Source organism: Chlamydotis macqueenii, chromosome 13 (assembly GCF_036417535.1).
Source record: "Chlamydotis macqueenii isolate bChlMac1 chromosome 13, bChlMac1.mat, whole genome shotgun sequence".
In the NCBI taxonomy this organism is placed as follows: Eukaryota; Metazoa; Chordata; class Aves; order Otidiformes; family Otididae; genus Chlamydotis; species Chlamydotis macqueenii.
This window is the reverse complement of record NC_141568.1, coordinates 3,651,398-3,672,085: the sequence shown is the minus strand read 5'-3', so window position 1 is coordinate 3,672,085 and position 20,688 is coordinate 3,651,398. Positions and strand designations below refer to the sequence as shown.

Genomic DNA, 20,688 nt, shown 5'->3' with positions numbered 1-20,688 from the left:
GGAGAGGAGCGGGGAGGCGGGGGGGGACGACCGGTCTTGAGGATGCGAATCCGGGGCGCTGCCCGGGCAGGGGGGCGAGGGGCTGGTCCCGGAGCGGAGGGCCCGCCGCAGTGATGCGTTTTTCGGCCGCTGTTATTTTTTTTGCAGCTTCCCCCCTCCACCCGCCTTTCTTCGATGTTTTTCCAGCCCCTGACGGACGGGAGGAGGAGGAGGAGGAGGAGGAAGGAGGGAGAAGCGATGCGCAAGATGGAGCAGGCGGTGCCTGCGCGGCGGGGCCGGGAGCCGGGCCGGGCGCACGGGAGGTAGCGGAGCCGGAGGACGGAGAGCAGGTAGGCGAGGGGGGGGCGGGGGGCGGTTGCGGACGCGGGGCTGGGGGCCACTATGCGGGTAACGAGCCCCGGGGTGCGTGTGAGAGCGCGGGCGGGGAGCGTGGGCCCGCACAGCCGCGGGTGGGAGCTGGGGACCGCTGCCGGCTGCGTCCCTGCGGGCTGGCCCGGACCTTTAACGGGGTTTGGGAGGGGGGCTTCGAGTCGTGACCGCTCGCCGCTGCTCCAGGTGGGTGTGCGGAGCCGGGGGTGCCGGCGTGTGCGGGTGTGAGCGTGTTCTACCGCGTTTCGGAGGGAGCCATCCCCCCCTACTGGGCTCCGCTTCAGCGCTGCACGAGAAAAATAAAACATCTAAGCCAAGGCATAACGCTGTGAGAAATGGGGGGGCTGGGGAAAAGGATAAGGGCTGCCTGCGGGACTGCACTTCAGTCCTGTGCCCGCAGAAACAGAGACGGCTCCTTTGTGTAGCAGAACTCAGCTTGAAATAAATGGAATAAATAAACGTTAAATTAAAATGACACTAAAAATATTAATATGGACGTCTTCAAGGACTGGAGTTTAAAAAGCTAGTCCTTGTGCGTGTTAGTGGGTTTCTACCCAAAACCCGGGGGGCTGGATATTGCATTTTTAATAAAAAAATCCATTCCATTATAAAAAGTATCACATTTTGTTTCTTTTAAAGTTCGCGGTGCCATGTGAATTATTTATTTCACGTCAATATGTTGTAAATGTGAAGTCTGAGGAGTAAGAAACCTCATCACCACATACAGTTACTCGATGTTTTCAGACATCTCAAGGAACAAGATCGCCAGAGCGTGTGGTAATTGTCAGCTCCATCATTTTCTGCCGTACAATAGGAAACCCTAAGCCTGCACGCAGCTTCTTCCAGAGAGAGTCCTGAATGACGCGAGGTTCCCCGTAGCATCGGGGCCCAAACCGTGAGCGTATTGCTGCAGTGCATCTCCGTGATGTAGATGAGGTCACAGGGAACAGAGAAATGTTTCTGAAGTCAGCGCGAGTGTAGGACACGGCATCTGAGGGAATCGCACTCAGAACCTCTGTAAACTGCAGGCTGTAGATGATAATATAATCACGCATTAATAGGTCTTAATTTCTATTGATTTTCTTTTGGAACTGTCTTTAGGAACACCTTTTCTTTTTTAAAAGCCTTTATGCTGACCATTATCTGGTCATAAAAATACTTTTTTTCGTAGTCTGCATTTATCGTCCTTTGGCACTACCTTGCTGCCGTTTATACGCGTAACAACTGCTGGTTGGCCTTTTCTCTTCACGCTTGTTCCTCGACTCCTGAGGTTTCCTAGGGGAGAGGTGGGTGACTGAAATGCCATTTCCCTTAGAAGGAGAAAACCTCAACCTTGTTTCGGTCTCTGTGACCTAGTGGCTGGAGTGTTTGAGTTATATTCATTAGGAACTTTGTGCTTCACAGATTCAAACCTCAGAAATGCATGCCTTCCCTGTGGGACCAAACCTCTCCTCTTTGCTTCTTTTCCTTGTCTTTGACACATTTTCATGGATTTTTTCCTTTAACGCATGGAGGAATAAATATTGTGCTCAGTTTCATCAGGCTGTAACTGAAGAGGGGAAAATACCTACTTTTCTGGCTTCATTGAGCTCTTGGTTTGCTTTTCATATGGGAATTTTGAGACCTCCGTCTTCCGCACATGGATCTTTCCATCCTGTGCGGGAAGATGTCACTGGCCTGGCAGGAGCATCTGTCCTTCTTGCAGAGGAAGCACAGACAACAGGGAAAGTGAAAGGACTTAAAAGAGGAATCACGGACTTCCTCAAAAGAATGTCTGCAGCAAGCATGAAGTCTTGGATATCTGGACTGACCTTCAGCTGTCCAGACTGTACTAATGAAGTTCAGGAAGGGTCTCAGAATATGTGGAGGGAGCTGAGCAAACAGGATGGTTCTGCACAGCCGTGGCCCCGCAGGAGGCTTAGCTGTTCTCCGGAAACACACTGCTAGTGCCTTGCCCCTGGCTCATTGCTGTCACACCTTTTTGCGTCTTTTCTGATCTTTCTATATGGCTGTCCCCAATCCTGCTTCTCCATCTGTGTCTTTTGTGTGCAGGAGTGGAGAAAATAATGCAGAGAAGAATACCCTCTTTTAGGAAGAGGCTGCAGATCACAGTTAGCATTAGGGTTGTCAGCAAAGTAGGTTTTTTAGTCAAGACAGTCCAGGAATTGAGGGTCTTTCTCTTGGGTCCCCACGATCACACGGGCTACAGGAGAGATCAAAGCTAGCAAAAATGCTTCTCATCTTCAGACTCAATAGTCAATTGGATTAGTAGAAACCCAACATCATCTCCTGTTTCTCTGTGGTGGCTGAAGAAGAGACACAGTCGCCCGGTTGCTACTGTCCCAGCGCCGGAACGGTTACCTGCAGCGGGGGGCTGGATGAGAGCTGGGGTAGGTGAAGGTGCCACCATCCCAGGCAGCCCTGGCACGCTCCCTGCGTTTAAAATGCAGCTGCTGCACGCTGTACACATTGTCTTCTGCCAGCGACAGCTGCCCCGTCACCGTGTGGGACACGTATCCGAGATGGGCTGTCCCCGGTGAGAGCAGAGGAGCTTGGACGCGCGCACCACCTTGCTGATGTCTGCTGCCCTGACAGTGACCTCTGGAAGATACCCAGCAGTTTTGGAGTAACAGGGTTTTTTTTTTACTTGTAGTGTTTTAACGGAGACCGTTGCACCAAAATGGGTCTGCGCACAAAGTCTTTGCCTCTTAATTCATCCCTGAAGGGCATGTGCTGGCAGCTCTGCTGTTCACCGAGGTGCTTTTATTCACTTTTAAGCCTCCTGGGCCCTCAGCAACGAGGATGAGCCCTCCGGCGGCATTGCGGAAGAGGCGCCGGTGGCTGCAGCGGTGCCCGTTGCAGGCCAGGCATTTCTGAGGGCAGGCAGTTTCGTGTCCATGTACCCGAGATGAGATGGCGGCCGGGCTTCTCGCTGTACCTTAATGCACAGACACCTCCTGCTCGCTGCAACGAGCCCCCCGACACAGAGGCAAGCCACGGCCTTGGCTGGCTCGCCATGGGCGCTCGGGCCGGCCGCCCTCACCCTACGAGCACCCCAGCCCTCAGGGGGGGTGTATGGAGGCGGGCGGTCCCAGCTCCGGGCCGCCCCGCCCGCCATTTCCTGCCGGCGGGGTCACCGCAGGCGCCGCGGCTCGGCCCCGCGGCCTGCCCGCCGCCGGTTCCCGCCCCGCCTGGGTCCCTCCCCGCTCCACCCAGCCGGCATTTCCTGGGCCGGCCATGGCGGCGGCGGGCCCCGGGGGCAGGCAGGCTGCTGCGCTCTGCTGACTCCCCGCTCCCCCGCCGCGGGGGACGTTGCGGCCGCGAGGGCCGGGTCCCCGTATTTCTTATCGCTTTGCTTTTTTTTTTTTTTTTTTTTTATAAACCGCCCCTTTTTTTTTTTTTTCCGGCTGGTGTAGCTGCCGGAGGATGAGCCGCCGCGGCGGGTCCCCACGGGGCGCGGGAGTTGCGCGGTGCCGCCCCCCGCGCTGCAGCCCGCCCGCGGCCACCGCAGGGCCCGGGCTCCGGAGTGCGGCCTGGCCGGCGGCGAAAAGGGACCGGTTTTACCTCTGGCAGGCGTAGCGAGGAGCAGCGGTAAGTAAATAACTCACGGTCGGTAATACCCGCGCTGTCTGTCATCGTACCCCAGCGCCCCCGACTTGTTGACACAACCGAGCATTAACAACACGAGAAAGCATCAGGGAGCTGAAAAAAAAATATATATATTTTTTAAACTCAGACATTTCGAAACTGCAGATTAGCATGTGCAGGTCCTCTTAATGGCATTATTTAATCAGCACAGAGTGGTTTTTAGCAGCCTGAAAGGCTTGCCACGCTGCTGACATCTTTCTTTGCTTTTGTTCCAGAAGTGCTGCGGATCAGCCTGTCATGGAGGGAACCAGGCAAACCAGGATTTGTCGTCCACACAAGATAAGTGAATCCTCCAAGGTTTGTACGTTTTGTGTTGCCTATCAAAAAAAAAAAAGCGCAAGTTGCAGAAATAACATGGGGTGGGGGGTGAAGGCTCTCCTTTGGATGGACTGTTTTGGAGGAATGTGAATATTTTGAGCTTTTAGAAAGAGGTATGAAAACGATGGTGTACCAGCTCAAATATTTTTGATAGAAGAAGTTGCTGCCCAGTGATTTAAAAAGCACAAAGAAGCAGCAGCAGCAAATGGACATCTGCTCGTCATGACTCATAACTTAAAAAAGAAACCCACATCATCGCAGCACAGTGTTATCTCTACATCAAAAATTCAGTCATTAAATGTGATGTGTTTATTGGGAATTATTTTATACTGATCCATCTCATAAAATCCAAGGTAGTTACAGGAGCAAAGCTGGGATTACTTTTTAGATTTAGTCTTCATTTTGCACGAGACTAGAGTCTTGATCCTGCAAACAGCAGTTATCCCAGTGAACCCCAGATGTTGTCTTAGGTTTGTGAGGTTAATTTTCTCTGTGTAGAACCTCTGTTTGTGCAAATCCATTGATTTTAGTTGTGAATTCATGGAAGTCCATCTTGGGTAGCTCTGATGCAGGTCATCAGGAGGATGGCCTAAGTTTATAAGATGTTAATGTCAGCTGTAATTATTGTGTTTACTTTGTTTTGTATCAGTGAGCACTGCTTTTCTCTTCGAATGCAAGCACAAGGTTACAGATGCTGCAGAGCACGTACCTTGTACTACCAGCAATAGCTAGAGAAGAGAAACTTTTCAGTGCCTGTATGTCTTACCAAAGCTGAATGAGACATCTCTCTTTCTTTCGCATCACTGACGAGTAGTGGTACTGCATTAACAATCCGAAAGAAATTAGATCTTTGAATCTGAAAGAAGTGAAAATGCTGCTCTAATACAATAGATAACAGATAAATGGGACTAATTTTTAAATGCATCCCTACCAATATAATCTTTCCCTGAGTGCTGATCCCGTCTACCATTACTATTTAAATGATTTAGTCTGAATGAAATGATGATTTATCATATTAAAAATTAATTAACTTGACAGCATTGTTCTATTTTCTTGCTTAGACAGCAGCTGTCACTATCTGTTAAACTTAGAACAGCTTTAGCATTATCTAGTAATTCTGCAGAATATAAATAGCTTGAGAAAGATGTTCGTGTTCTTGGTTTTGAAACGTGCAGCTACCAGCTTCTGTTTCTTGCTCGCTGAACGAATGAACTTGCTAAGTAGCTGGAATATGTTAATATATTCTGAGTCCATCCAGTGCCATGCGTAATGATTTCATGCTTGATTTCTGAAGTAGCAGCAGTTCTACATGGCAACAAGGATTTTAGGAGTACAAGTTGTCAGGCATATTTGCGGTCAGGATTATGCTGCTGACTCAACAGCCAGCTAAGTAAATAGGGATCTCTGCCAAATCTTATATTCTGGTGTAATTTTGTTAAGCACGATGGTGATATTAGAGAACATTAGAGAAATGATCAGCCACTTTTTACAGAGACGAAAGGGAATTTGTCTTCGGTTTAGTCCAATAACTGTCCCCCATCAGTCAGATTCAGAAGAGGGTGCTGTAAGATGTTAGTTGTTGTCTGTTCATCCACTATCCTTCATCATAGATGCCACAAATGTATGGTTTGTCCTTTGTTCTATTTAGTTTTCTTCCCACCTCCTCCATGCCCTGGTGTCTGCTTGGTCTCCTGTATGACATCAGCATTTCTCCACTTCAGAAAAATGAAGATAAAGTACTTTACAGTCTTTAAACCTCTTTCTTTTTTTCTTTCTTTTTTTTCTGTTCCCCCCCCCGATACAGATCTCTGGCAGTTTTATCCCTCAGTGGAAGTTCCTTAGTTGTCTATGCCATAGATCCCTTTTTAGGTTCAGAGATATGATGAGGCAATGAGTATAAGGCAAATTAAAAGAGTTTTGGCCCAGAAAACTTATAATTATTGAAGCCTCTTCACTTAGATTGGTTTAACTCTGTACACTTGCATGTACAAAGTTACTCCAGCAGAAGCCTTTTTGGCAGCTTAGTCTCCATTGTTTAGAAAAGAGCATAAGCAAAAACTTGAAGAGAAACCTCTGGGATATCACACTAAGAGCAGCACATTTGGTTATTAATTTGGGTCTCAATTTTGGCAGACTGCCTGTCGCTATACCACCGGCTCCTAAAAGGCAGACGTGGGAGATCAGGCTCCCAGCGTTGGTATTAGCTCAGGGTGACTGGCTGCCATCACGTCTGGACAGTGGTGAGCTGCCTGCGTTAATCCTTCTTATCTCATCATGTAAAAGTACCATTACCAAATTACCTGCACAGAGTGCACGTCTAGGGTGAGCGCTGCGTGCAGGGGAAAAGGCTTGGCTCTAGGACTTGATCCTTTTCCATCCAGGTGGGCAGAGAAGTTGTCTCACTGTGGTGTAACCAACCCATTAATGGCTTAGGCAAACAGCAGTAGTCGTGTGCTTTCTGTTTGGGAAAACAGGAAGGCCATGGATAGTTAAGATTTCTAGGAGAAGCAACAGTTTGGTGAAGGAAAGGTTGGATGCCCGAGAGGCTTGAAGAGACCTCAGGTTGTCTGTGTGGCTGTTTTCACGGTAGATATGGACTGAGATACCTTGCAGGGTGTCACTTCTAGGAATGCAGTCTGTGGGTGTAGGACTGGGTGAGACCCAGGGTCCTACAGCCAGAACTTTTCAGAGCTAACTTAGGTACAACACGAAGATGTGCTTCCTTTCCACCTCCTTTAATTTCTCTTACATGTTCTTACAGGCTCTGCAGCTCTGCCTGTTTTGGATTTGGTAATTAAAGTTATGTATTTGCATTTAACTTAACCTGGCTTTTATTAAGAGAGATCACAAGGTAACCGACTGTACCATCAAGCGTTCCGTTCCTCTGGAAGGATGGTCCTAAAAGCTGCGTCGCTTGACATACTGAGGTGACCAGCCCCTTCAATACATGTTCTGCAGGACATTCAAGGGGTAACAGAACATTTCCATTTTGGTTCTTCCTAAGACTGATAACACCAGTCTGTGAGAAAAAGGGAAGTACTGATTGCCTCAGAAGCTCTGTGGCACGTACAGAGCTGGTGGGAAGAGTGCCTGGACCGAAGGGATCCCAGAAGGGCACTTAACAGACATGTTCTGAGGGCATTTTCCCCTTTCTTTGAAAGAAAAACATTTAGTCATATTCATTAAAACAAAAACTACCTCGGCTTCTGGAAGCAAGTAGGAGTCTTATGGGAATAAGTTATCCACATGTGTGGCTTTGCAGATAAATAAACAGCTATTATTTTTGAATGCAGTGTGTGTGCCTGGAATAATATGGAAAGAAAGAGAGGGATTTTACCCTAACAAGCTTAGAAATGTGGAGTTCTGAAAAGGGGGGCAGCTGTCAAGTAAGCACTAACCCAAACAATACATGGGCTGAATGAAAATTTGGCACACTGCTCCATGTGGGTCTCCCACTCCAAATATTCAGCAAGTAGCTTAGTTGAGAAGAGCTAAGGAGTCATTTGGGGGACAAGTAAGAAAGGAAATGTCAGCAAGATGTCTTGAAGACAATGAGTGGAAGAGTTTCAGAAAACTGTGCCTGTATAAATCATCAGGGAGGAGGTTTGAATGCAGCATTGTGGAGGAGGTAGGAGTAAGTTACTAAAAAAACAGGGAGTAGGAAGCAGTGAAAATCTGCATAGGCCTTTCAAAGTGAAGGTGAGGAGCTTGGGCTCGTACTATGTTGCTTGCAAACTGTTTCAAATCAGAATTCATTATAAATGTGCTACACAAGTAAGCTTTCTCTCTTTTGTGTATGAAAAGCAGCACACTACATCTAATGGGAAAACACTTTGTGCCCAGTGAAATTTATCTGGGTGGAGATAACATCTGCCTGGTGCTGTTTGTTTATTCCAGGTGTACAGGTGGGATGACCACTCTAGTCTAGTTCTTCAGAGCCTGAATGAGCAGAGGCACCGAGGCCTCTTCTGTGACATTGTGCTCGTGGTGGACGAACAGAGGGTCCCTGCCCATCGGAACCTCCTCGCTGTTTGCAGTGACTACTTCAACTCTATGTTCACCATTGGTATGCGAGAAGCCCACCAAAAAGAGGTTGAACTTTTTGGAGCCTCTTACATCGGTCTCAAGGCTGTGGTGGATTTCCTTTATGGCAGTGAGCTGTCTTTAGATGGAGGCAATATCGACTACGTGCTCGAAACGGCTCACCTGCTGCAGATCTGGAAGGTGGTCGACTTCTGTTGCGAGTACCTGGAGAACGAGGTCAGCGAGGAGAACTATTTGTACCTGCAAGAGCTAGCCTCTATCTACAACCTGAAGCGCCTTGACTCCTACATCGACTCTTTCATCTTGCAGAACTTTGGCACGCTGTCTTTCACCCCGGACTTCCTGCAGAACATTTCCTTGCAGAAGTTGTGCCAATACCTGGACAGCAGCAACGTGCAGCAGGAGTGTGAGCACGACTTGCTGCAGGCTGCCTTGCAGTGGCTTACGCAGTACCCGGAAAGGGAGAACGAGGCTTACCAGGTTCTGGATAACATTCATTTTCCCTTGATACCTAAAAGTGATCTCCTCCATCGAGTCAAGCCTGCTGTCTGCTCCCTTCTGCCCAAAGAAGCAAACTGTGAGGGGTTTATAGAGGAGGCGGTGAACTATCATAATAACGTCACGGCTCAGCCCGTGCTGCAGAACAAGCGGACAGCCCTGCGGACCTGCGAGGAAAGGCTCCTCTTTGTGGGGGGGGAGGTTTCCGAACGGTGCCTGGAACTGAGTGATGATACCTGCTTCTTGGACACCAGAAAGGGGCAGTGGGTGGCAGAAACCCCTCTCCCAGCCAGACGAAGTCACCACTGTGTTGCAGTCTTGGGAGGCTTCATCTTCATAGCCGGAGGCAGCTTTTCAAGAGACAATGGAGGGGATGCAGCTTCAAATCTCCTATATAGGTATGATCCCCGCTGTAACCAGTGGATAAAGGTGAGACTTAAGCTGTATTATTTCTCTGTTTAAAGTCCTTAATGTTTGGAGTGTTTTCTTCTTTTTGGTGTAAGGACAGGGCTCATTAGAATAGCCAACACAGCAAATGGAAATTCAAGTTATTTAAGCTGAAAAAGCAGCTACTTGGATCCTTTGTGGGAATGCTTAAGTTAAACACACAGCAAAAGAGTTTAGGGCAGATTTTCAACTTCATTTGGGAATTGGACATCTCATCTGTGAAACTCCTGGTCAGCATCCACCACCTGCAACTCTTTAGATAAATTTTGGGAATAATGCTAGAGTGGACTTACAGCGGTCATTGCTTAGTTCATCTTTCTCAAGCAGTAGCACATACAACTAAATCAAAAATGGGTCTGATGTCAAAAGAAAATGTCTCTGACGCTTGTCAAATGTCTCTGTGCTGAATGTCTCTTAGAACAAGCTATTCACTTCCAGTCCTGCTGTAAAACTCCGTGGCCAGTGCAGGTTCCTGTATGAACCAATCATCCTGTGTGGTTCCGTTGTGGTTTTGAGTGACTCCATCCAATATATGTTTCCTGGAGAGTTTTGGAAGGAGGCCCATGTAACAGAAACGTTTGTAGAGTAACCCGTCTCTTAGATGCTTCCTGTTGTCCCCTTTTTTTGAAAATGAATGCTATGTCATATGCTACTGCAGGAAAACTGAAGTATCCTATGAATATAATGGTCAAAACCAGTGGCCGTCCTCTCCAAATAAATGGGAAGAAGCAACTATCCTGTCCTCTGACTACAATATGCCTTACATCAGCTTGCTTACCAGATGTTTGAAGATGTCAGCATGTTATTTTTTTTTTTGACAGGTTGCCTCCATGAGACAACGCCGTGTAGATTTCTACCTGGGAGCTATTACCGACATGCTGGTCGCTGTTGGTGGCAGGAACGAAAATGGGGCGCTTTCTTCAGTTGAGACCTACAGCCCTCAGAAGGATTCGTGGTCCTATATCGCAGGCTTGCCCAGGTAATAGGGGTGTTTGGAAAGTTACCCTGTGTTTGAAGAACGGTAATAAAGGGAGCTTGTGAATGAGTATCCCTAGAAGGGAGACAAGCGGATATGTAACTGACATGGTATCAGCAAGTAACAAACCGTATCAGCATTTGGTATTTGAGCAAACATCTCTTCCAGGCAGCGTAGCTCATGTCAGCTTGATTGATTTTGATTTTTGTCCTGAGGTAAGTCTGAAGGATGGGAGGGAGAGTTCCTGTAATTTTGCTCTACTACTCTTAAAATATTTCTCCTGAGGTCACTTGGAGCTGAATCTTTTCAGAGGCACTATTTAGATCTTGTTCAAAGGCTTTTATAATTTATTTGGCTTGCTTTGTCACCTTGTTGTTACTGCTTTCCTTGTAAGGTGTTTCTCTCTGGCTGCTCAGGTCGGCCGTTGCAGATAAACCATGTTTACCTGTACTGCAAATAGATAACCCCAGCAAATGTGACATCTCTTTATCTCAGTCTGAGTTAAAACTTAGCTGCTCTACTTTTGAGAGGCTTTCCTGCAGCTCTTTTTGTAACAGCAGCGCAGGACGTTGCTAGTATTTTGAATCAATGTTTGCGTGGTGGCTTTGTAAGAGTGGTACGATAGCATTTCATTTGCAAATAGCTATTCAGATAGAGTAATATTTCCCATCGATGGAAATTACAGGAGCCCTAGCTATACGGATGTATTTTCGTGATGTCTGAAACCTGCCACTTCAGCAGCAGTGCTTGCTTTCTTAGTGGCATCACGAGCGAGATACTTGCAATTTGATTTGAGAGTTGAGGGTTTTTCTCCCTTATTCCCTTAGCTGCAGAGCCATAGGCAGCCAGTGAAGGCACAGAAGCCTGTTGCCTGATTCTATTTTGGGCAGGTGCTGCAATGCGAGTCTGATCCAGGCTAACAGCTGGGCTTGAGTGCTCCTCAGAAGCAGGATGCTTTTTCTTCTTTTATTTCTGCTCGCATAGGCAGATCTAGCAGCTGAGGCTAAACACCACAATCTTTTCCTGGGAAGCTGTGTTTGAGAATGTCTTCAGTTCCTGAGCCCTTCTGTTGATGGAGATGACCTGTGCGAGATCCCAGTAACATCTCATAGAAATAGTAGCACAGCTTTTTTTTTTTTTTTTAAACATTTTTCAAATAAATGTACGTGTGACGTGACTGCCTTGTATGTTGTTAGAAAAGCACTCACTTAGAACAGGTATGGATATTTTTTCCCCGCGTATAAGCGGTACTGGGGAAGCTTGCAGACGATAAGCTGTCCAAAATGGGGTGTTTTTTCTGCGTGTTCCTACTGGTACCTGTCTGTTGGCTTTGGGAACTTTGCAGCTGCAGCATTTAAGAGAGAGGGCTGTTAATTTTTTCTTAGATTGCCTAGTTGATCCCCTTGGACTAGACAAGTCCCCCTTATGGGATAGACTCCACTTACACTGACTTAGCTGGTTGCCAAACTGCAGAGTTAGGCTGTAATACAGCGACTGTTTAAGTTACTGCTGCATCCCAAAGAAATAGTTTTGCGTCCCTTCCTCCTGCCTGCTCTGTCCTCGTCCCATGCTACCTGTCCCTTGTGCCAGCTGGTGTTTGTGCAGCTGTGTAGTGAACTAGAGAGCTTCCCACTTTTCCGTGCAGCTGCTCTCCTGCACGTTAATATGTCTGTAGTTAGATCTCAGTGGACACTTGGTACCTTCAGATTTTCTGTTTTTTTCAGCCCTCTTTCTCCTGTTTGAGAACTCTTGTGTTGGGCAGTATATTGTTAGAAACAGCTGGTTTTCGGCACAGAAAGATTAAGGCAAAAAGAACGTTATGCAGGTTGTGAAAGGCAAAAATCAGCATTGGTGGAAAACAAAAAAGCCTTCTGGATGCAGGGGCAAGCGAATGCTGCTTGAGCTCAGAGTGATGTGGCTCTGGCAGGTGTGAGTGGCTGCTGGAAGGGATCTGATGTACTTCAGATGGATTTGCTGTCAGCAAAGGAAGGATGAGAGAGAATTTTGTGATCTATTCAAGACTAGAAGAAAGCATGCTAACTACGGTTCCTTCTGCATACTCCTGTCTTCCCTTCAACGTACACTTGATCTCATCTCCGTTTTCCTCCCCGCCATGTGCTTTTGTTCCTCAAACTGATTTTATTTACTTTTTTAACACAAATAACAGCCCTGTTCTAGCACCAAGTCTTTTCTCCTCCTGTAGAGGAAATCAGAAATTCCAGTCCTCTGCTTCCTGATTGCCTCATCAGGCAATGTCCCAGCATAGCTGCCTTGTTTCCTGCATTTTTCTGTCTTCTTCTCTCTGAAGAGAACACGTGCGGGATTTTGCCCCCTTGGGTGCATGACCACCAGAAGCAGGCTCCCTGCCCACCACTCTGGTGTTGTTTCTGACCGCTCTAAGCCAGCGACTGCCTGGAAGACTGTTCCCTGGAGTGACAGGCACACGTTGAGGTCATTTTGGGGTGTAGGCTTGCGTAGTTCGTTTTGAGCTGTGTGGGGCTGGACTCTCAGTTACATTTGTTAAAAATTTCTAGTCTGAGCATGCCGAAAAATTTTTTCTTCCCAAGGGTTACAGCTTGCCATGTGTGTGGAGATTTTCAGGGGAAGGGGAATGGTTGCATCCCGGCTGCTACCGAATCCTGTGTCCATGTTGCATACACAGGCACAGTCATGCTCCTCTAAGGAAGAGCTTTGCCAGCTCTTTTTTATCTCTTCTTCTCCCCGCCCCCTTCCCACCCCAACATGGTCAGAACAAGACAGCGTTTTCCCTAACCGCTTTCTTGGAAGGAGCTGAGCTGTTTTGACTGAAATAATGCTATCTTGCTGGAGAAGAAAACACAGCATCTTGAGGCAGATGCTTAACATGGAAAACTGCAGCCAAGCTAGCTGAAGGGTGGATCTGGTCCAAGTTTACTGCAAGTGAACTTTGCCTGACTCTCAGTAGGGTCCTTGGTTGTGGGATACCTTTCCCGTTCTTCAGACAGGTCCTATTTTTTTCCATTTTCCCAGGCTCTTTGGGAGCAATTGCTGCCGCAGTTTCTAGCCCGGAAGGGAGCAGCGGTGGCTGACAAGCTTGGCAGAGCAGAAGTTGGTGCAATGTGTTCTCGTCTTGAACAGACCGTGAAAAAGTCTGCTGCAGACATCAGTGAAATTAATTGAGTGGCCCTAGGTTAAAGTTTGGCAGAACAACTGAAAGCAGCTGTGTGAGGAGGAGATGCGTTGGAACAGGTTAACGAGTGATGGTATCTGCTCTGCTAGTTGTGTCATGAATAATCTCACAGGGCTGCAACAGGTGGACACTGGGATTCAGAGCAGCCACAGCTCGCCTGGACCTTGGTTGGAGCTGGGGATTCCCAAAGCTTTATCGAGTCAGACCCAGCGTTCTTCTGTTCAAGGAAATAAATGGTAGATTTTCTAGCATTTACTCAGTGGTGTTACTGTGTCAGAAACTGTAATTTTTGGAGCATTGTATCTAGGCAAATCATTAAAAATCAGCGATCGGCTCTGGCAGATGTTCTGAATGGCACTTTCTTTCTCCTTAATGCCTCTGGCTTTTTCTGGACACTCTTAGAGATAAAGCTGCCAAAATGCTGGATGCTTTCTGCTGGAGGATGTCTGGACCCACTGTACTCAAGTGTCTGTTCTGTGGCACATTTAGAAATGCCTCTGTTTAAACCAGGAAAGGATTCTTATTGATTGTTTTCAATTTGTGCATTATATTTAGTTTTCTATTAATGTGAAGCCGGCTGTGTGCGATTTTGGATGAGCTTTTCAGAAATCAGGCAAAGTGAAATACTTCTAGCGTATTTCAATGGGTAATCTCCCTGTGTTGGAAAATAGCAAATTGATGGTCGATTTGATGCTTCAGATATGATTGCCTCTTCCAAATTACTCTTGTAGCTATTGCTGTTCACCCATTGATCGAAGCAAAAAGAAAAGCATCAGTGCTTTTTCTGCAGCTGTCTATGCTAGACTGCATGCATGTGCTTGAGGTAAAATGTCTATTGCTTGCTTGCCTGCGCAGAATTCCACTTTCCAGTTAGCGCAGGAAAACATTTAACCTGCTTCTCCAAAGGTCACTCAAGTTTTTCTTAACAGGTAGTTCACTTTTTAAGACCCATTCCTGTTTATATAGAGAAGCAAATAGTCTAGCAACCAGACTGGTGCCACTGGAGACATACGCTCCCAGTTCTTGTCCGTGAGAGTCCGCAGACAAGGTAGAGCAGCATCTACGTACACTACACCTGCCATAGCATTTCTGACAGGTCCGAAAGCTGGAGTGCGTGTGCTCAGGGTATTTCATGTCAAACAGAAGCACCAAGCATGAGTTACGTGCTTCCATTGTTAGGCAGATTGTGAGCTGTGGAATTATCTCTTAAGGTCTTCAGGGATAGTGCTCCGGCCCCTGTAGTTGCAAGGGCTGTCCTGGCCACTCATCATTCTTCGGCCAAGCTTGTCAAAGATTATTCTGTTTCTTGTAGCAGGAGCCTATTAAAATATCTGATTCAGACACTGGTCAGGGATCAGAAGCTTCAGTAGGCACCTAGAGTAATAAACATCTTAGCTTTTCTCAGAAGTGCTGTGCTTTCAGGGTAAATGCGGGTTTTATTTTCTATTCCACCTTTTCCCTTGGCACAAAAGCTCTTGGCACTGAGGTGCGTGGAAGAAGTTATGATGCAGTTTGTGTAGCTGAGACAAACGATTACTAGGAGAAATAAAAACAGCTCAAGGTTCTATCCACATTGAGTTTCCAGCGTGTTCAGGCATGGTTCAAAAGCATTCCAGGCTAAAGCAATGCTAACGTGGGTTTGCCTGCCACAGAGGCTGAGTGTCCTTCACTACAAAGGCTGGTAGCAGAGGCTCATGCGGGCAGCTTGAGGAGTATATTGCTGTGCAGCCCTGTGGGTATTAAATTGTTTGTGCGAGCCAGTTTGTGGTGGCTGGTGCTGCAGCTACACCTCTTGACACCCCCCCCCCATGCCTGAGAAGAGGAAAAAAAGGACATGTGCAGGAAGGGTATGTTCACAGAAGCTGAGGGTGTCCCTTGCCTGAGCATTCTACTTCTAAGAGCTCAAAAGGGTTTGGTGAGAAATATCCTGATGTTAAGTTAAGAACAGCCTCAAGAATTAGGTTTGTTACAGCTGATCAAAGGGGTTTTCTCTCTGCCCTGTGGAAAGAGCATGCATGGTGTTGGTTTCTACCGTCTCGTCTTATTTCAGACATGGACTCTGATCTAAGATTACCCAAGGCCTGTTCCGTTGTCTTGGTGTGACCAAAGACGTTGTCACCTGTATAGCAGAAGTGGTAGAACAGATGGGTGGCTCATGCAAAGGACTCTACGCTTATCATGACTGCAAATACATTGGGCTGTAAGCACTGGTGGCTAAGAAATGTGATTCATGATCCTGAAGCTGTGGAAGGGGAAGGCAGCAGTAGTTCTCTTGTTGGTTTTTCTTGGTTAATCGCTACTGGTGAATCTGAGAGGTATCGTGATTATTTCCTCTTTCTGTCATAGAAACCCTTGCTGAGATGTGGATTTTTTCCTCTCTGGCCCTCTCAGACTGATCCAACCCAAGCACTGGAGCAGGAAAATGGGAGTGGAGGCCATGCCAGCTAGAGCAGGATGGGTTGCTTCTGTTGCATGACACACTGTAGAGGATGCCTTAAAAAGTGATTGTCATACCTTAGCGCTCTGTAGCGACCAGGTATGAGAAGGGTGCCTTAACAAGTGATTGTGTACCCCAGCACTCTGCGGTTACTGGGTAACTAACAGGATTAGGGATTCCTCTGTCTGTTTATTTTCTTCTTTAGTAGCAGTCCTTGTTGAATGCTTGTGTATCTTGGTAAAATCCTGAAGTACCGAGCCGGACCATTTTTGTTTGCCTGTCCTAGGTTTACCTACGGCCACGCTGGAACAGTCTACAAGGAATTTGTGTACATTTCGGGAGGCCATGATTACCAAATTGGCCCCTATAGAAAAAACCTGCTGTGTTACGATTACCGCACGGATGTTTGGGAGGAGAAGAGGCCGATGATCACTGCCCGAGGGTGGCACAGCATGTGCACCTTACAGGACCATATCTACTCCATCGGTGGCAGCGACGACAACATAGAAACCATGGCTCGTTTTGACATCCTGAGCGTGGAGTCCTACAGCCCTCAGTGTAACCAGTGGACCAGAGTTGCTCCTTTGTTGCAAGCCAACAGTGAGTCAGGGGTGGCAGTTTGGGAAGGCAAGATTTATATCCTCGGAGGCTACAGCTGGGAAGAAACGGTCTTCTCCAAAACAGTTCAGGTTTATGATAAGGAGAAAAATAAGTGGTACAAAGGAACTGACTTGCCCAAAGCAATTGCTGGTGTGTCTGCATGCGTCTGTGCATTGAAACCCAAAACAGAGGACAAAAAGAAAAAGACAAAAACAAGAAAACATCAAGATCGAGGAAGATGACTACTTCTGGATAACCACGCTTTGACGGTGGACTCCAAAAGGACTTTGTATTCAGTCATTTCTATCTAACCTTGATTCTTTCTTTTTCTTTTTAAATGGAGGGGGGGAAGGCATCTTCTGAAGCCTCAGAAAATGTACAGTTTAATGTGGTTTTTGGATTAAGCTCATGTTTAAGGTAAAAAGAACAAAATAAACCACCCTACTCCCCCCAACTCTATAAGGGATGATATGTCAAGAGAGGTTATGCTGCTCTCCTGAATGTTAAGGCTTAGTCTTTTACTTCTGTGGTTCATGGCATTTCCACATACATCGTATTATATCGACGTTTGTAAAATAAGGTTGAATCTGTGGCTGAGACAATAATGTCAAGGGGAAGGAGGCAGAGCACTAAGTGTCTGGTTTGAAGTTACGGAGCAGTTTAAAGGTATTCTGAAGCAACTGCTAAGAAAAAAATGAAACCGATCTTCCATGTTATAAATCTTGAATCTTTGTAATGTTAAATTTCATTTGCAATACATTCTTGAGTTGTTAGTATCAGATTTCTGGAACACATGAGTGTTCAGAGAAAGTACTGCTTTTGGTGAATGCAGGTCAGATCAGCTTGATGAGCAAATAACTCCACTGTACCCCCAAGACTACGAAGTCCTTGCTGTGTGGCTAAAGAATAGATGGGACTGACTTGGGCTTGGATTGACAGCGTTGTTAACTCTGAAATCAGGAAAGGTGGGGTGACTTTTGCATCCCTTGTTGTGGCACTTTTCCTATCTAAACACAGTAGCACATTTTTCTTAGGCTTTAAAAAAGGCCCCAAAACGAGGAAAAAACATCTATTGAAGAACTTGAAAGATTTGGGGATTTGGATGGGAACTGTACAGTTGTCCTTGGTCTTCAAAGCAGATGGAACTGATCGAGCTCCCTGTGAGTCTGGGGTTTGCTGAATAGGGAACAGTGGGGAGAAAAGGCAGGAGGATCCTTCAGGTGAGCTTGAAGCAAGATGTCCCTCGCCTACCACGCTGCAGAAGCTGGGATCCACTTCGTTGAACTCAAGCCTCACAGTGGTCACGGCTAGTGGCCAGTGTGAGCATGGGCCCATACTGGACTTATCTGCTGTCAAAAAGCTTATTAACCCGGGGTGATTAGTTGGGGTTCAGTAATGCCGAAGGACAGCAACTCATGGTTTTTTACCTGTGCTAATAGCTCACACTTTCCTTTCCCTCCCCCAGCCCAAGTTCAAAATATCTTTTCCTGAGAGTAGCCTTTTCTGATGGATTTGTCGGGAACATGAAGCCACGGCTCTCCAGGCGTGCAACCAAACACCTTCCCAGCGAGACAGGTTCAAAAGGAGGAAACCAGAAATATCCACGGGACTGCGTTTGGGATCCAGACAGCGGGACTGAACTGAAAATCGTCTGTTAGGTCCTCTGTGTCACACTGTCCTCTGCATACCAGGTACAGAGATTTCTGACCCAAGTGTTAGTCCACCCTCTACAAACACAGCTGATCCTGCTGCAGATAGGAAAATTCCCCGCCTGTCTGGCCAGCTTTCAGGCATTCACCCCGGGGCATTTTACAAATGCACCTCTGATTTGCAAGAAGTCGATCACCAGCAATCTGATACAACCACTTCAGTTATTGTAATAATGCCAAGCCACAGATTAATATTCCTCCTTCCCAAAAGAAATTTTTAGAAAGTTTTTTAAAACGACTTTTATACTTTTTTATAACACATTTTGCTAACTCAGTCTCTTGTTTGCCATATATTATATTATTTACTGTAGAAGCTGCTGCGCTGTCATTGTGACCCCATTGTTGCTGTCGGGAACTCAATGTTTGATGGATCTTTTGGTCTCTGTGTAGTTGGTCAGGATGCGACGCAGCTGTTAGAGCAGCGTTCACATTCTCTGCGTGGTCGGGCAGTCAGCTGTAACTGTGACTGTCCTACGGCCTCTTCCCTGCTGGCCCAGCTCGCCAGACGTGCTCGTAAACGTGCTTCACGGTCAGCTATTGGTGATCTGCTGAGTGGATTTCAAGGGCTTTGGTTTAAAGTTCTGTTGGGGAACTCCTGATAGTTTCTTCCTCGGTCCTTCTTTCACATCTCCCTTGTGCATCATGCCATGTATTTCAGATTTGCCTTTTTTTGTTGTTGTTGTACTGTATGTGTACATACAGTTGATATCCTGCTACTCACTTTTTTGTTTTTTATTTTGGCAACTATTTACCTCATTAATTGGAAAACACTAAGAAAACATTTTTTGCACTTAATTTCATTTGAAGCTCTTGTAATTTAAAGAACTCTTAGATTGCAAGGACGTATTTGTATTGAAAGAGGTACCTCTGCATACATTTCTGGAGTGCAAGGAAGTTACATGTTTCTTCTTCAGAGCTACGAAAGGATTTAAGAAAACTAGTTGAAATTAATTTTGTGAAACTTCTGGAGGGGGTTTTTTTTTTGATGTTCAAAAGGAAAAAAAAAGCCTCAGGAGTTAGTCTTTCATTAGCATTAATGGATTTGTTTTAAAGCCTTTGTACACTGCATGAGGTAATGGTTATTCCTTTTTACCCTAAAAATAAATTTAAAAAAGAACAAAACCAAAACAAATATTTTGGTTATGACAAACTCATTAGTGAGTTGTTTGGGTTTTTTTTTATATCTGAAATCCTTGCTATGTTGACTGACAACTACTTAACTTTTTGGGAGGTTTTCATGTGTAAGTATATAACCAAAATTTCAAAGACTTGCTTTTTTTTTCTGTTAATGGGTTGCTTGTTACTATATCCCCCCCTTTTAATGTGTTTATGTATTACATTAATGTCTGGAAACAATAAATCCAGTTTAGAATATTGTATCGTCACAGTCTGACTTGTGTATTGACTTAACTGAGGTAGGTTTTCCTTTTGGATAAATGGAAAGAAGTAATTTTGAGATTATTTTTAGGTGGCATTAGTAATGGTGGAAACATCTTAATAGGCAGAAGCTAAATGTAACAATGTGGAGTAGAAATAGACCTCATCTGGCTAATCCACCTTTTCTACATCATGTTCCAAACGAGACAGTCAGAAATTACTTTATTTTTCACATTTTTTGCAGCTGTGGGAAAAGATCCAATCCAGTTTATATAGTGGTTTCAAAGATAGTGTTTAATGAGTAGATAAACACAGTTATGACTTTGTAACATTAACCTTAATTGCATAGGCAAAATATCACCTCAGTGCTCATCAAAGTAAGCTTTATTTTTCCCAGTCTGTTTATCATCCCTTCAAAAACAGAGGCTGTAGGTGGGTATGGGCCATCTCACGTTATTAGAGGTCACTGGGGTATCGTACCTGTTGTTGCCGTAAGTGTTTTTCCATTATGAAAGGAACAAACGATTACCATTTGCCCCTACGAGACCCACGGTAGTTAAGCAGTGGTAAAAGCACAGTCTGGCAGAGTGCCCCTTGATTTTTGGATGCCATGTAGCTAGACCTGGCTTATCATCACTCGGGAAGTGTTAGTAGATAGCACACGGTGCTTGAAAATAACTTAAGCTCCGAAGTGCTGAACTGCTTTGTGAAATGGGTCTGCTGCAAGCCTGCAAAAATGAAAGAGAATACATATGACATGAGTGTATTTCCACTTCGATTTTTGTTGTCCAAACGGCCCTCGCAGCAATCGAGACCGGCAGAGGAAAGACATACCCTCCCAGTCTGTGCTCTCAGGGACTCAGCCCGGCTCCTGCACCTGTACGTGCCACTGCCTTCATCTGCAAGCTTTGTAAAACGCTTCACTTCTTGTCAGGGAGCACAGCTCTTTCTTCCTGCCCTGGGGAAAAATAACTACTGCTCTACCTCATTTTTAAAGAGGTTCCTGTTGCCAAATTCGGAGGAAAGCTTGTTTGACCTGACACAAAACAGCTACCAAAAACCTCAGGTTTTCTCTTCCCACACTTCCATGCCCATA

General features: G+C 46.0%; 1 protein-coding gene across 2 annotated transcripts; it reads left to right on the top strand.

Moving 5' to 3' along the window:
* Window positions 1-207: 207 nt before the first annotated feature.
* KLHL36 (kelch like family member 36) lies at window positions 208-19,596 on the top strand. 2 transcript variants are annotated; one of them, XM_086758126.1, is made up of 5 exons: window positions 208-329; window positions 4,233-4,314; window positions 8,233-9,306; window positions 10,146-10,303; window positions 16,193-19,596. In XM_086758126.1, exons 2-5 carry the CDS (start codon window positions 4,255-4,257, stop codon window positions 16,746-16,748), a joined length of 1,848 nt encoding a protein of 615 aa, XP_086614252.1. In that variant the 5' UTR covers window positions 208-329; window positions 4,233-4,254; the 3' UTR covers window positions 16,749-19,596. The 2 variants fall into 2 exon arrangements, with proteins under 2 accessions (XP_086614252.1, XP_086614254.1); XM_086758128.1 differs by lacking the exon at window positions 208-329 and adding an exon at window positions 3,814-3,960.
* The last annotated feature ends 1,092 nt before the right edge of the window (window positions 19,597-20,688 follow it).

What these genes read in the sequence shown, in the direction of transcription:
- KLHL36 (XM_086758126.1), top strand. Translation starts at nt 4,255, where the DNA reads ATGGAGGGAACCAGGCAAACCAGGATTTGTCGTCCACACAAGATAAGT. An exon ending in AGATAAGTGAATCCTCCAAG is followed by an intron (nt 4,315 to 8,232) that starts GTTTGTACGTTT and finishes TGTTTATTCCAG; the next exon opens with GTGTACAGGTGGGATGACCA. An exon ending in TATATCGCAGGCTTGCCCAG is followed by an intron (nt 10,304 to 16,192) that starts GTAATAGGGGTG and finishes TGCCTGTCCTAG; the next exon opens with GTTTACCTACGGCCACGCTG.